This window comes from Mesoplodon mirus (assembly GCF_964341445.2).
Source record: "Mesoplodon mirus genome assembly, chromosome: 5".
Lineage (NCBI taxonomy): Eukaryota > Metazoa > Chordata > Mammalia > Artiodactyla > Ziphiidae > Mesoplodon > Mesoplodon mirus.
In genome coordinates this window covers 14,063,660-14,079,508 of record NC_138980.1, presented here as the reverse complement: position 1 = coordinate 14,079,508, position 15,849 = coordinate 14,063,660, and the positions used below count along the sequence as shown (strand labels likewise).

General features: G+C 49.9%; 1 protein-coding gene across 2 annotated transcripts in view; it reads right to left on the bottom strand.

Moving 5' to 3' along the window:
• Positions 1 to 14,596, bottom strand: part of KCNIP1 (potassium voltage-gated channel interacting protein 1) — a gene marked incomplete at both ends in the record, with an annotated part of 348,512 nt that extends 333,916 nt beyond the window's left edge. For both annotated transcript variants that reach the window (XM_082622579.1, XM_082622580.1), the window contains one exon: positions 14,509 to 14,596. In XM_082622579.1, the coding sequence (XP_082478705.1) occupies positions 14,509 to 14,596 (88 nt within the window). The remainder of the gene's footprint in view (positions 1 to 14,508) is intronic.
• Positions 14,597 to 15,849: the final 1,253 nt, after the last annotated feature.

The window sequence follows — 15,849 nt, the reverse complement described above, 5'->3', positions numbered from 1 at the left end:
GGAAAATTCCCAGCAGGGCAAGTTCAGCACTTAGAGTTTTTAAGTGCCTCTATATACATTCCCATGGAGCCGAGGCTCTCAAATGGTTCCCTGGAGCCACACCTCTGAAGAGTCCACAGATGTGGAGTGAGGCCCAACCATATGCATCTGAAAAAGGTCTGCAAAGATTCTGATGGGGAAACTGCCAAGATGGACAGGCAGATGAGTTTGGCTACAATCTGCCTGACTCTGTGATCACCCAGCCCACAGCCCATGAAATACCTGGCACCAACCAGGCATGCTGTGGCCACAGCAACCCCTGACCTCTATTAAAAAGCAGAATGGAAGAGAGGCTGGGCTGACTTGTCCCTTTCTCGGGGATCCCACACTTCTCTCAGTCAACCCTGCTTTTTTTTTCCCAAGTGTTCCCAAATCACTGGTTCAATAGTCCATTCTAGGACGTGTCCAGGAGTTGACAGCATGCTTATTTATACCTAGCTTTAGAATTTTCTTTTGCAATCATTAATAAAAATTGAGCTATGTTACCCTTTCTTGGTCTCTAAATAATTTTTCTGTGACCCTGTTGGCCATGCAAGCGGTAGTCTTGGAAACATCTCATATATATGTGTCTTTAAACATCGTTTTATATGCCCTCCGTTGGTTCTTTCCAACTTGGGGAACTGAAATTTTCTGAGCCCCAAGCCAGAACCTCATTGGTTTGGAGTAGCCTGAGCCCTCTGAGCACCTGTGAGCCTCTTAACCATGCTGGACCATCACGTCCAGCCTTTCACCTTGTAGGGAAGATGGGAAACCCAAGCAGAAATAGGTGTTGTTTTCCCCTCCATCAGATCACGTGCCCCAGCAAACTCGGTTATTTTTACTGGGTCTGTTGTTTTTACTCTCTCTCTCAGAACATGTTTTAAAAGCCTTTTTCTTATTATTAAATTTTGCGAAAGGTAAGTTTCAGCTTAGTGTAACCTTTTTCTTCTGGTTCTAAACTACATGTTTCATTTGTGTTTGGAGAGGGAGCCTGCAGGGAGGAAAGCTCAGAAAAATGAGAGTTCGAATCTGGCTTGTCTATGACCCTGGGCAGTTTATTTAATCTCCCTGAGACTCCGTTTCCTCAACTGGAAAATGAGCATAACATCTTTTGTTTTATAGGGTGCTTGTGATGACTCAGTGCAATACTGAATGTGAAGCGCTTAGCACAGTATCGGGTGTATAAAAGATCCTCTGCAAATGTTCACTCTCCATTTGAGTATCTCATTCCTCTGATTATACAGATTCTTCTCTGTTTGAGCTCCGAGAACTTCCCAGCACCCCTCTTTTCTCATGCACAACTTCTCACTTCTCTTTCTTGTGAGCATCATTGAGGACCATCTTGCATCTCTCTCCCTTTCAATCTGTTTCTAGCTGTGTTCTGTCTTAAGAATTTCTGCCACAGAGAGACTGTCTTTGCTTTGAACTTTCTTGAATCTACTTGTATAAACTCAGTTCTGGAGAAAAGCAGTACCTGGTTGAACCATCCAAGGGCCAAAGGACCAGTTTCCATGATAGTCCACTTCATGGGAGAACCACCAACATTGACAGCAATAGGTCTGCCTGGAATAATTCTCTCAGTGTGAGGCAGGCAAATCCCTCGGCCCAGAAATCAGGCTTAATTGGAAATTAAATTGCATTTCCATGCCAACTGCAGGATGCTTATATCCACAGCTAATTTATCAAGGGGATGCCTCATCCAGGAAGCCCATGGGAATAGAGTGGCTGCATCAGCAAGGTTACAAGTTTGTGTCTGATGAGATGAACTTTCTTTAAAGCACAACTTGAGCCCTTCAAGTTCCTTATTTTGGGGTTTTTGCACTTACTGGTTGCCTCCTCTGTGCCGGGCACTGTGCCAGGTTCTGGAGATGTGGATGCTGGCGGGAAACGGCACTGCATTCTCCCTGCTCTGTGCCAGTGGCAGAAAGAGAATCCCATAAGCAAAAGATTCCCAAGCCACAGCACTTTACTTAGTTATGCAGGGTTGAGTTGTTTAGGAAGGTAGAGAACATTACGGATAACTTCATGGTTAAGAATCTGATCTCTATTTTGAACACTGATACTAGTCGTTCACAACGAACAAGGGTGGCCAGACTGTTCACCAAGCCCTTTACACTCATGTATTCCATTCTCCAGGCAATGGTGGGAAATAAATACATGATGATTTTCATTATCCCCATTTTACTGATGAAGAAATTGAGACCTACGAAGTACGTAACTTGCCTGAGGTCATTGTCACCCAATTAATAGGTGGTAGAGCTGGGATTTAAACTAAGGTCATTTCATAGCAGAGCCAATGCCTTTAAATGCCAGATTATACTGCTCCTTTATTTCCCCCAACTTTTAGCTCCCCCAACTTTTTAGTTCTAAAAATGTCCAACTATAGAAGAGTTGCAAAATTAGTATCTAGGAGACGCATACCCTTCACCTTGGTTCACAAATTATTATCAATATTTTGCCATATTTGTACTCCTTCTCTCTGTGTGTGTGTGTGTGTGTGTGTGTGTGTGTGTGTGTATTTGTTTTTCTGAATCACTTGAGGCTAGGTTCAGGGACATAAAACACAAGTCTGGTTTGGAAACCACATGGGGACGAGTTTGGCTGGAGAATGTGTTTGTAGCTGGGGAGACACGAGCAGGAAGCAGGCTGAGACCATGAGATGCTGGCTGTGACAGCCAGGTCTGGAAGTTTGGGGTGTGCTCTAACATGGAGAGGACAGGCAGTGATACAGTGCAGCAAAAGCATAAATTTTATGGAAGGTATTGGGAAGAATTAAAAAATTAAAGATGTGTATTCAGGGAATGGTATTTTTATGGTCTGATTAAATATACATGCTTATTGAAGGCAAGGCAGACAATACAGTTCTTCTATCAAGAAGAACTTTAAAAACTAACCATTGATCTTAACTAAAACTCAGGATATTTCAGTTTATTTCTTTTCTGTTTTACTTTTTCTGCCCACCTATCTATTCACAGATTGGGACCTCATTGTACTTATAGTTTTGTATCCTGATTTTTCACCTAATATTATGTCAATAGCATTTCTGCTTGCTATTAAGTAGTCCTCAAAATAATATTTCAAAGGTTTAATATTATTGCATCAGATGGATGAACCAAAATTCAGTTAACCCACTATTTTTTGACTGAAGTTGAGATTGTCTTCAGTTTTTCACTGTTATAATGTAGTACCATGATGAACACTGCTGAATAAAAGTCTTTGTGTACATCTCTGATGATCTGCTTAGAACAGACTTCTAGAAGTAGGGCTCTCTGGTCAAAGGGTTGCATGGACTATCTCTTTGTTCGGCCCTGGTGTGGAGGAGACGAGGGGGAGAAGTGGAAAGAAATGCAGTCTGCTGCATTTCTCTTGCTGCAGCAAAGCAGTGAGACGTGATGAGAGTTTGGACTTTGGGGACAGCGCTGAGAATGGAAAGAGAGACAGACAAGAGAAACACCAGGGAGAAATAATCAATAGAACTCAGTGAGCAAGATAACGGAAGGTGCAAACTGGGGACACATGCAGAGAAACAGTGAAGTCAGGAGAGAGAGGTCTGCTTTGCTTTTATGAAGGTTGAGTAGAGGGCACAAGAAGACACTCAAATCGAAGGACTTATGATCCTTCCTCCCTCCCTCCCTTTCTTCCTTTCTCCATTCATTCCTCCATTGAGTCAGGATCATCGACACCTTGCTAAGGGGGTAAGTGTGGTTGGAAAGATGGATTTGGGGAGGCAGAATACAGACCCGGGGCCTTTAACGGGCACGCAGGGCAGAGACTTTCAGGAAAGGATTCAGAGGCCCAGGTTCAAGGGCCAGCTTTGCCACCCACCAGGTGGTCTCCCCCTGGGCTTCTCGTCTGCCTGGTGGACCTCTCAGCTTCCCCTGAGGACCTACTATGTGCTGGGACCTGTGCCAGGTGCTGGGGAAGCTGCAACGGCCAGGACAGTCCCTGCCCTTGTGAAGCTGGACTCTCAGGGCACAAGCCAGACCAGAAACAAATGAGTAAATGTGTGATGTAATTGCAGGAGGGCTATGCGGGAAAATGAGGCAGTGTTAGGTGGGAGGAAATGCCACTGTGCACAGCAGGGGCGACTGTAGACAGGAGGGGATCTGAATGAAGTGTGGGAGAGAGCCAGAGGAGAGCTGGCAGAGGGTGTCCAGACGGAGACACAGTAACCGTCAGGACCCAGAGGCTGGAGGAGCTGGGGTTCCAGCAAAAACAACATGGCCTGGTGGCCGGGGTGCACTCCTGGAGGAGAATGCCACCAGAGCAGGAGGCCAGAAATGCAGGGACAGATCACGCAAAGGCTGCAGACCATAGATGAAAGTCTGCATTTGACTCTGAATGTGGCAAGAAACCACTGGAGACAGAGTTGTGAGCAAGGGGATTATGTCTTTTAAAAAGATGGGAGTGGATGAATAGCAACGGTTGAATGGATTTTAAAAAAATGATGGTATATCCCTACTCTGGAACATTATTCAGCCTTAGAAAGGAATGAAATTCTGACACATGCTACAACATGGATAAACCTTGAAAATATTATGCTAATTAAAATATGTCAGACGCAAAAGAGCAAATACGGTGTGGATCCTACTTATATGAGGTACCTAGAATAGTCAAGTTCATAGAGACAGAATGTAGAATGGTGGACAGGGGCTGGGCGGGTGAGGGTGGAGTGAATGGGCGATTATTGTTTAATGGGGACAGGGTTTCAGTCTGGGAAGATGAAAAGTTCTGTAGGTGGATGGTGGTGATGAGGGTTACACAACAATGTGAAATGTAATCAATGCCACTGAATTGTACACCTCAAAATGGTTAAAATGGTAAATTTTATGCTATGTATATTTATGACAATAAAAAGATATGTGAAAGGATGCTATGCAAAGAATTGTCTCGGGGGTATTACTTTCCTAGGGCTGCCTTACAAAATACACAGACTGGGCGACTTAAACAACAGAAATTTATGTTTTTCGTGGTTCTGGAGGCTGCAAGTCCAAGACCAAGGTGCTGGGAAGTTTGGTTTCTGGTGAGGCCTCTCTCCTCTGCTTGTAGGTGGCCACTCGGTCCTTTTTGCTGTGTCCTCACATGGCCTTTTCTCTATGTGTGTGTCTCTTCCTCTTCTTATAAGGACATCGGTCCTATTGGATCAGGCCTCCACCCTGATGACTTCATTTAACCTTAATTTCCTTTTAAAAATCTTACCTCCAAATACAGTGACATCGAAATTAGCACTTCAACTTATGAATCTGGGGGGACACAATTCAGTCCATTACAGGGGTGATGATGCTGAAGGATTTGACACACAGTGTTTCTTTGGTACTGTATGGGATCTTCAGAGTCACAGCTCTGGCTTTGGGATCTTGGGCAAGTTATTCAACCTCTCCCAGCTCCAGTCTGGGAATAACAAAAGTAGGTAACTTACAGAGCCAGGGCTGGATTGACTGCAGGGATCCTTGTAAAGCCCCAGCAAACCAATAGCACTCCAGGGACGGTGGCAATTGTTATTCCTCCTATGGGGCCTGTGAGTTTGGCATGACAGGCTGCTGTTTCTAGACTCGTGAAGCAAGGACAGGGTTAATCAGCCCAAGGATGGTAGGAGCGTCCAATATGCCTGGTGGCTTAGGAGTATCCCAGGCTCCAAGGCACAGCGGGTTCCCAGCTGATGTTTACAGATAGCAAGCTGCAAGCCTGGGCTTGGCTCTGCCTGTCAAGCACAGATGGTTTGAAAAATGACACCCAAACTGGCTCAGGGTTAATCAAAAGATTACAGAAAGAAAATTGGGGTAGGCTAACCCCAGCCTCTCAGACACAAGCCTCAGAATCACATCTCCCTCCCTGATTCCTTCCCGATTATCTGCCTCTGCTTCTAAACCAGCTCATGCCAGCAAGAAGTGAAAATTGGCTAGACTGGAATTACAATGGCCATGCTTGCTGGGCGGTATTTCATTTCTTTCCCCTCCATGCAGTCTCAGCTGTCAGGCTAGTTCTCCCATCATTTTTTGTGGTTTGACTGGAGAAGGGGAGTATGTGGATGATGGTCTGGGGTGTAATCTGGGGGGCACAGGTCTCAGCAGAATCCTCCAAGCTGTGCTGCTTCAGTCAGAATGGAGGCCTTGAAACCTTGATTTCTCAAATAAGAGCATGTGTCGCCTCTGTGTCAAGCTGGGGAAGAACCAGTTTTGTCTTTATTACTTTCCTATGCTGGATCTGAGTTTTAGAAATGAAGAGAGCGTCATATAGGAAGTAAAACTGGAACTTGGAGACAGACAGACTGACTTCCAATTCTGGCTTTGTCCCGAGCTGGCTGTGTGACCCAGAGCCAGGCCCTTCCCGTCCTGAAGCTCAGAACTTTTTATCTATAAATTGGGTTAACGAGAGCTCTCCACCTTCTAGGGTTCTTGTGTGTATTAAATAAAATTGTGTGTGTGGTGCTTAGAGCAATGTCAGGCACAGAGCAGGTGCCATGCGTAGTGTCGCAATGATTATTATAAAATCTTAAAATTCCAAAACTCCCTCATTTTAGTGATGAAGAAACGGAGGCCCAGAGAAGGGAAGGATCTGGAATCGAAGGCCCAACTCCCAATCTGCTGCTCTTTGTAGTTCTAAGACCACAAGAAGGAACACAATGGCTTCAAGAAGAGAGGACCATGGTTTGCTTTAAGTTCATGGTCCTCCTGCCCTCATCCCAACAGGAGGAAGGCTTCCTTCCGCCTCCAGACTCAGGAGTACAGGGATTGGAATCACTGGCAGTGGTAAACGTTCTTCCTCATGTCTCTTCCTGGGGTCCTGGCTTCCACTGCATCCAGATGGCCTGAGGTGCCTGTACAAGTTTCTCATCTCTGCTTCTTCAGCACAACTCCTGCCCTCCTCTGGGGCCCTCAGAGCCTCGGTCCTCCCTCCTGCCCTTCCAGTTGGGGAGCAGATGGACACTGAGGGGGAAACCGACCTCCCCTCTGCGCATCTGGCCAGCTGTAGTGGACGAGCAGCGAGGGCCATCCCACAGAGCACTGGAGAACTGGGATGGAAGAATGGCCAGGCCCCGGGTCTTGCTTGCACTGATCCCTCATCTCATCAAGGTCACTGTGGCTGGTGGCTCCTGTCAAACTCCTGCATAGAAATTCAGAACAGGGAGATGGGGTGTGGAGGTCTCTGTATCAGCCTGACAAAGCCCAGGCCTCAAAAAGGGACTCCAGTCTCACAGCCTGATGTCGCTGGTCAGGAAAAGTGATTAGTCATCATTTATTCAACATCCGTCTGGTGCTCAAGGCGTCACCAATAAGCCCCATGCAGTGAGTGCTCATGTTCTCACAGGGGCAAGGGGTTGGCCAATAAAAACAAAACCCAGTAAATGAAAAGGATAATTTCGGCTGTTGACAAGTTCCTGATTGCCGAAGATGTAGTTGAGAGTGACTGGGCGTGGAGGGGGCAACGCTGGAGGAGCTGCACGTCTAGAGAAGAGCCGGAAGAAGGCTTGACTCAGAGCCTTGCTTCTTTCAGCTCTGCCTCCTGTCTGTTGGCTATGAGTCTGTGGTTTAATTGCAGGAAAAGAAGAGAAGGGTGGGAAGCTGACTTTTCCTGGGCAGCGGTTATGTGCTGGGTGCTGGGTAGGCCATGTGCACCATCTCCTCGTAACCCCATGAGGAGGGAATTACTGGCCCCATTTCCCAGGGGAGGACACAGACTCAACGTGGGACATGGCTTGTCCCTGGCTATCCTGCCAGAAAGTGGCAGGATTTGAACCCAGGACTGTCTGGCTCCAGAGCTGCGCCCTTGCTTGCCCTGCATCTTCCTGCTGTCCATGGCTGCCTCACATGACCACGTCTACTCTCATGAATCAACAGCTGTCTGGGACTTGGGACTTGTGGTCTGATGAGATAGGTGGTCTGGGGAAGATTCTGTGGCCTGGAAGATTCTGAAATCCTAAGAAGGATGGGGAAGGTGAGGGTCACACTGGCAGGGCCAGGGACCTCTGGGCCTCCAAAGGCTGACTAAGACCTGATTTGATCCACTCCACCCTGTGTCTTTGTACTGCAGCCCTCCCGCCTGCCAGAGGGGCCCATTTCCTGCTACTTTTAATTTGGAACAAACCAGCCAGTCCCCCGTGGTCCTAGAGTTAATAGGATGTCTGTGCAGCAGGGCTAGGATAAGCAGCCGAACAAATTATTCCTGCCTGGTATTGGTGTCATTTGGAAGAAAGGACCAGTGGCCCCAGAGAGGGACAGTCTTGGCAGGTGGCAGAGGTCCCACCTTCCTCTCTCTCCTCTGCTATGGGACTACAGGGACCCCAGAGAGCTCCTGGTCAGCAAAATGAATCATGGGGTGATGGGTTTGCTACAGAGGGGCAAGGACAAGAGACCTGTAGGCAGGGATGAGGGCTACTGGACATGGGAGAGCCAAAGCGAGCACACTGCCCACCCTGGCAGGTTCTGGCTTGGGACTGGAAAGGCAGGAATGGACCAGAATATTGGAACTTTCTGCCTAGGACAAGGTGCAAGCACTCAGAGGTTCCCAGTTGCAACCAGGGAGGGGGCTGAGCTAACATGAGCCCGGTGCTCGCCTGAATGGCCAGGATAGCAAGCCAGCTGGGACCCGGGTAGGTGGGGACTCTAACTTCCCCAGCAAAGGCAAGTGCACACAAGCTGAGCTTCTCAGGAGGCAGGAGGTGCCCTCCTTCTGGCAGAGGGCACTGTCACATCTCACAGGTTCCAAGATCCCCAGAGTCAAGGTCATTGCTTTTTTTAGACAATTCTAGTAATTCCAGACTGCCTGGTGCCCTAAAACTTGTGTATTTCTCCACTGGCAAGACAACGTCTCACACTTGTCCTATAAGAATGGAGAGCAGTGAGGGAGGGCCCCTCATAGGTGAGGAGCTTGAGACAGCAGGTGTCTGGGCCCCAGCGCACCTGTCCCAGAGGTGATGGTGCCGCCAGGAGAGCACGCACGGGGTCTGTCTTGCTGACCTTGGCCTGTGGGGTGTTCCCTTTCCCCATCAAGCTTATTCCTTAACCCAGGTCATGCCACATAACGGAATTTGTCCCAACCCCTTGCAAGATAGGTGGCTGCCTTGAAGCGTCCCAGCAGGTACAACCATTTCTGACAAACCCACCTACAAAATGAGTGGGAAGCTGGTGGCACTCTGCCGGTGACAAGGTGGGGAGCAAAGCCCGCAGGGGCATCCTCTCCAGCCCCGTGGAGAGGTGAGCACCTGGTCTTGACCCCAGTAGAACTCAGGTTCTTTTCCAGTCCTGCCACTCATTGCCAGCTGGGTGACCTGGCTAAGCTAAAGGTCCGTTTCCTTAAAACAGTTAAAATGGAGATTGCAATGCCTACTTCCAGGGTCAGGATGGGGCAAGGCAAGAGAGGTGCCTAGGGCATGCCGTTTAAGGAGCTCAGCTCCCAGCAAGTTCAGGGTCCCCTCTTGACCTGCTGGCTGCCAGCCTGTGACTTGTATTATCCTTGTGAAATTAGAAAACAGCCTTGCGTGGTCGATATTGCTATTATTGCCAACGATCAGGGAAGAACCTTGGTTTTGGGAGGTTGTGCAACTCACCCAAGCTCACACAGCTGGTGGACCACAGGGCTGGGACTCCAGCCCAGTCTGCCTGAGGGCGGAACCCTCCCCACGTTCAAGGTCAGTTTCTTGAGGCTCCTGAACAGCAGTGGGGGTGAGGCAAGAGGAAAGGCTTGTCTCCGATGGGTCTGAAGCTGAGGTCTTGCCTAGCACACAGAGAACCGACCTGGGCCGGAAGGGAGGGAGAGCTGGGGCTCCAGGGCAAGGTTCTTGAGATAAATCTTACATGGTCAGCACCGCCCCCCTTCCAACCCCCCCTTCTGACCCCGCAGCTCTGTGGGTGGCCAGGACAACTAGAAACTCTCCTGGATTGGATTTCTCCCTCCTGCTTTGCGTTGGCTTTGCCATCTGCGCCTGGGGTGATGGATGGGTTCCCCCAAATGCAAAAGGAAATGGGCTTAAACCTCCCCAGCCAGAGTGGGGCCTGCACAACTTCTGGCTCCCGCCGCCAGCCCCGGGGTCTCTGCCAGGGCTGGGGAGCTAGCTGTTCAGGAAGAGACACGTTCCTCAGAGCCCGGTGTAACTGGGCATCCAAGGCAGGAGCTGAGCTTCTGGTAAGTTCTTCTTTAGAGCAGGGGAGGGCCTGGCTCTGGGAGTCACACTCCTAACTCCTAATCAGGGAATCAGGTGTGGGAAGTGGCTCGTGTGTCAGTCTCGGCACCGGGTGGAGCCATAGGAAAGCAAGTTCAGCAGAGGGGAAACAGCAAAAGTGCTAGAGACAAGAAGCTGCTCTCAGAGTCTGTGTCAGGGGCTCAAGGAACAAGCAGTGAGTGAGAAGTCTCTGCCTTAAGATGCTCACAGCCCCGAGAGTACCAGCTAATCACTGTAGCAGCCCCACGGAGCATTGCCTCAGGACTTACTATGCGGGTATCTTTTTTGTTTTTAATTTTTATTGGAGTATAGTTGACTTACAATGTTGTGTTACTTTCCACTGTACAACAAAGTGAATCAGTTGTACAAATACATATATCCACTCTTTTTTAGATGCTTTTCCCATGTGGGCCATCACAGAGTATGGAGTAGATTTCCCTGTGCTACACAGTAGGTCCTTAGTAGTGCAGGAAGCTTTACATACACAATCTCATTAAGTCCCGTAAGGAGGCTATTTACGATTCCATTTTATAGATGAGGTACCTGAGGCCAGAGAGAGGTAAGGGACCTGTCACGAGGCTCCCCAGCCAGTATGCAGAGAAGCCAAGATGTCCTAGTCTGGCAACCAGTTGCCTTTGCCACTGCATAATTTGTTTGCAAACTTTTATTTTTAACCTTTTTAAAACTCGTTTGTTAAATTTCAGAGAAGTCCAGTATGCGAAACAAATCAAAGTAGAGCTGAAGGGGCAGGAGTGAGGGTGCTAGGACACTCCCCCACCCCCAAAACACACACAACCTCCCCTCTTCTGACAATTTGAATGCCCTTCCCAAGACCCTAAGAAGCTCAGGCACGGTTCTGAATGATTTGTCTAGCTGGAGGCTCACCCTCTGACCATAGACTGAGCACCTCTGGGACAGGTGTGTACACGGTGCTTCCTAGAAGCTCAGGCTACTACAAGCGTCATCTCAGGCTGCCACGTAGCGCTGCTTCGTTCATTTAATGCTCCTGGTAGAGCACTCACTCTGGGCTGGGCACTGGATGCGTAGCTCCGGCTACAGTGGTGAGTAAAAATGCGCGTGGGCCCTGCCCTCATAGAGCTTCAGTCAAGCGGGGAAGACGGCCTTAGGCAAACATGTTCCTAAAAGAGACATGGATCACATATTGTGATCAGAGCTCTGAAGGAAAAGGTCCAAGTCAAGAGGGAGGACCTGATCTCTGAAAAGGACCTCCATGAGAAATCTGGGCCACTGGCAGCGGAGACCCGTGGAACGGGGCATTGCGGGCATCAGGGGGAGGTGGCCGGGACAGGAGCAGGCAGGGCACAGAGGGGGTGGTCATGGGCCCTCCCTGTTCCCCAGTTATTCCCAAGGCACGTAAGAAACAATAAATTGCCCCCAGGACCAGCAGGAGGTACCTGGTCCTATAGAATCTTTACATTCCTCAATCCTGAAGGGAGCAAAGAGAAATAATACTTCTTCTAAAGGTTGGATTATTGCAAACCTCGGACTCAGTGTGATGAATAATGAATAAGTGAAATCACAATGGAAACCAGAAATCGTTAGGCAAATGTCATGTGTCCATGTAGAGTGTAATCTAAATCCACCTAGGGCCGGTCTATACATTAGAAAGACTGTTCTCTCCACTCTCCTGCTCTAGGCTTGGCTTTGCTCTCTTGGTCATTTATTTTAAAAATCTTTACTGAACTCCTGGGTTGGGCAAAAGACTGGCTTCCTAGCCTGTGCCTGGCACAGAGCCAGGGGTGTGTAAACTCTTGGTGGAGCCAGGAGGCATGATCGTGCCCTGATGCCTGCCGTGGGTCGCCTCTCACATGAGTCTGAGAAAACTCAGTAGTGAAGCAGGTCAGAAGGAGTCCAGGCGGCCACTCGGTCCCCACTACCGGTCCCTGTGGAGCCCTTTCTGTGTCACATGGATCTTAGTCTCCAGGATTCTGAGCAGAGAGAGGGGGCCGTCCTGACCCACTGGCTGGTTTCTCTGCAAAGGCTAACGCTCCAACGCTGCTCCCTCTGGAGCACCAACCTCCTTCCACTGCCCAGCCTGGCCCTCCTGCTCGGCTCAGTTTAGAGGCCACTTTTGGAGGAGCCTCTTCACCTGCTCAGGCTATTCTTCTCCGTGCCCTTTGGCCCCCATGCCTCCCTCCTTCGCAGCACTCAGAGTGATGTCCCTGTGGGGTCTGTGTCTTTGGTCTGTGCTCTCACCGGAATGCACGTTTCTTGACGGAGGGCTCGAGTCCTATTCATCCATATGTCCAGTGTCTAATGAGTGTGGCACAGAGCAGGTGCTCAGTAAATAAATGTCAAGTGGATGGTTGTGGGCAAATATGCAGATGAAAATATCATCCTCCTCATTTATTCCAATAGCCATCCACTCTTTCTCTGAATCTCTCTGTCTCTCTCTTACACACACACACACACACACACACACACACACACCCTTTTGCATACACTCTCTCTCCCTGACTGACCTCACCTACTCACACTCACCCCCTCTTGAGGCATTATGTCCTTCTGTGATCTCTCTCCCCCTCTGATGCTGCCTGGAGTGTACAGACCTGCCTGCAGTCAGCTATGTTAAAGAGATTTTGACCCTGGGCAGGCAGAGGGGATGGCCTTGGTCACCCTCTCCAGACCCATGCCCATCTCAGTCCCTGACCTCTCCTTCATGTGGGGTCACTGCAACACACTCCATAAAGGGATCCCGTGTCTCAGCTTCCCTAGATCCTTGAAACGGGGCTGGGAGGTAGATAGGTTAGCTTCATTTTACAGATGAGGAAACCGAGGCTCAGCAAGGCTGTGACTTGCACAGGGAGCGAAGCTGGAGTTGAGACCTAGGTTTCCTAAGTTCAGGCCAAAGCTCTTCCCATTGCATTTCTGGGAAGCAGAGACTGGGATAGGATGCTGCCCGTCACCCATCACCCCCTGAGACCCTGGGATCCTTGATGAGAGGGTTGAATGGGGGAACCCTGCACAATCCCCTAAGCCCACTGCTCTCTCCACCTCACCTCAGTCTATCCCACTTGGAACCCCTAGTAATTCTGCCTGGCAGCCTGACCCTTAGCATTGGGCATTCAACCCACCTGAGCTTCCTGGAGGGACAGTGCCCTGTTTCAGAAGTGCAATGGGGACAGAACAGGAGCTATGACAAGGCCAGAGAAAGGAGATAAGCAGAATCTCACCATTCCTTCTCCCATACGCACCTTACAATTTCACCATGCTGGACCTGCCGGGCAGCCGGGGACCTGAACCAGGGCATTAGAGATGGCCATACACAGCCTTTATCTTCTCTCATTGTCATTTAAAAAAATCCCCGATCAAGGGTATGTGGGCCTCCCTCCTTCCCCAAATACCCTGCCTGCCGCTTCCAGTGCATCTCCCCCAAAGACTCTTTCCTCCTGAACAAAGGTCATGAATATTTAAAGACACTTTTTCAGCCAGTGCAGCCACATCATACTGCTGCTCCCTCTTTAAATTTTATCTCCAGAAAGTTTGCCAGAGTGTCTCTGAGTCCCTCACACTCCTTGGTACAGAGCGTAACACGGGGCCCCAGAGACAGGGACACCCCTGAGAAGTTAGCCTCCCCTCTGCATCCTGGGGTTGAATTGCACACATGCAGTCCTAGTTCTGGTCCATAACCATACCTTCTGGGCTACGCAGGCAGTCAGACCTGAAAACTCCCTGACACGCCTGTTTTGGGGGAATGGGCATAGGTAGGAGATGCAGAGGGACAGGGATCCAAAAAAAGCAAAGAAATGATGAGCAAAGCCCCAGAAACGCAAGACCCTGGAACCCCATGAGAGGAAGCTCTTGGCTCCTGATATCAGACCCAGAGCTGATATAGATCCTGTATTCACCAGTGCACGGTGGATTCCAGTCCCGGGCCACCTCCTGCTGGCCCCCTCCAGCCTCTCTGTTCTGCAGAGTTACTCACAGCCCACTGCATCAAATCTCTCTTTTATCAACAAGGCACAACACTCCGTGGATAACTTCTTGAAACTCTAGTCATGCTAGGCTGCTTCTAGTGCTCTGGGAAGGGTTCTGTCCCTCTGCCCGCCTGTAACCAATCAGCCATATATCGCCAAACCCATTTCCAAAGTTCCAGGCAATTACAGCCGGCTGAGCTCCCTGGCCTGGTGCCCGTCGGCTCGGAGCCAGGACCCAGGTTGTCAGCAACCCTGAAATCCAGCCCCCGATTTCTCCCCAGCTTCCTCAGAGACCCAGGCGCACGGGAATGGCCACACTTAACCGCACCAAGGCACTCCGACCAGCCAGACCGCACCAATACAGAAAACGAGGGTCAAGGCCAGGCTCCCTACCTTTGCTGAGGGTCCCAGTGATGAGCTTAAAGATGGTCTGGGCAAATTTCACGAACCCAAGCTTGCATCTTTTGGAGCAGCCGCTCATGATGGCAGAGGGAAGACAGGCTCTGTTGTCAGCACCCAGAAGGGAAGGCACCCACCTTGCGTGCCCCTGGAAAGTGGAGCCTGTCTGGGCGAACCCTGAGAGAAGGACGTACCCCAAAAGCTACGGGAACAGCACAGCTGCCTCTGCAGTGAGTCCGGCTTCTGCATCCAGAGAGCCTGCAGGGCACGATATCTGCTCCCTTCCTTCCTCCCTCCCTCCACCCACTCCCGCTGTCCACCCAAGTCCTCACCACAGGAGGATCTCAGGATGTCAGGGCTGGGGCCTCACTGCCAGGGCACAGGGCGCTCTGAGGGGACGGAGGAGGAGGGTGAAGCTGAGCAGCGCAGGGAGGGAGAAGCTGGAGCTTTCCCAGGCTTTGCTGACTGCCTTTCTTACATGGCAGTGGTAATGTAGCAATTAATACTCGAGTCAGAAGGGAGGGGACTGCTACGCAAAAACACTCCACTCCACAGCCTCCCGGTTCGCTCTCCCGCTCTTTCCTTCCTGGTTAATCTAATAGATCAATTTTCTGTGCCGTGCCTTGATTGGGATCTGGGAGGACTTCCCTCCAGAGCAGGAGACCACTGCTTTGCGCTCAGTGGAGAGTTTGCAGGCAGCTTCTGAGCGGCCTGGTTTGCATCACGGAGAAGTTGGGCTGAGTGGGGAGCCCTGGGGGAGCTGGCTTGTGCGGCTCCCTGGCACCAGCAGCAGAGGCTGTCTGCCTCCGTTGATTCGGAAAGTCAGTGACTCTGCTGCTTCCTGGCTCCAGGTGCCCGGCCCTCCACCCCAACACACACCCACTCAAAGTCGGCTGTTCAGCTCCAGCTCCCACCCTACAGAGCAGCTAAGAGTCTGTGCTCTCTCATCAGGATAGCAGAGGAGTGCAATTAGGGCTTTTCTTGATGAAGAAAGTACTCCTCGGAGATGCCATAAAGGAATGACAGAAATTCAAACAATCTGACTACAGTACAATACTCTTAGAAGTAAAACTGCATGGTAGTATGCAAATATGAACCCCAACTATTGCTTAATAAAAAGTCTGGCTGCTGTTCAGTACCATAAACTGTGTGGGTTGCATGGAACGTCAGGGAGACATCTCATCCCACCCTCTACACAGGGCCGTGAACCTCCCCCATGACATCCCCACTTTACTTTCCCTGGTGATTTAAAGGGTCCCCGTGGGCCATCACCATGGGTACCACCCACCAATGCACCGTGGTTCCATTTGAACAGCAGATATGAAATCCACCTGG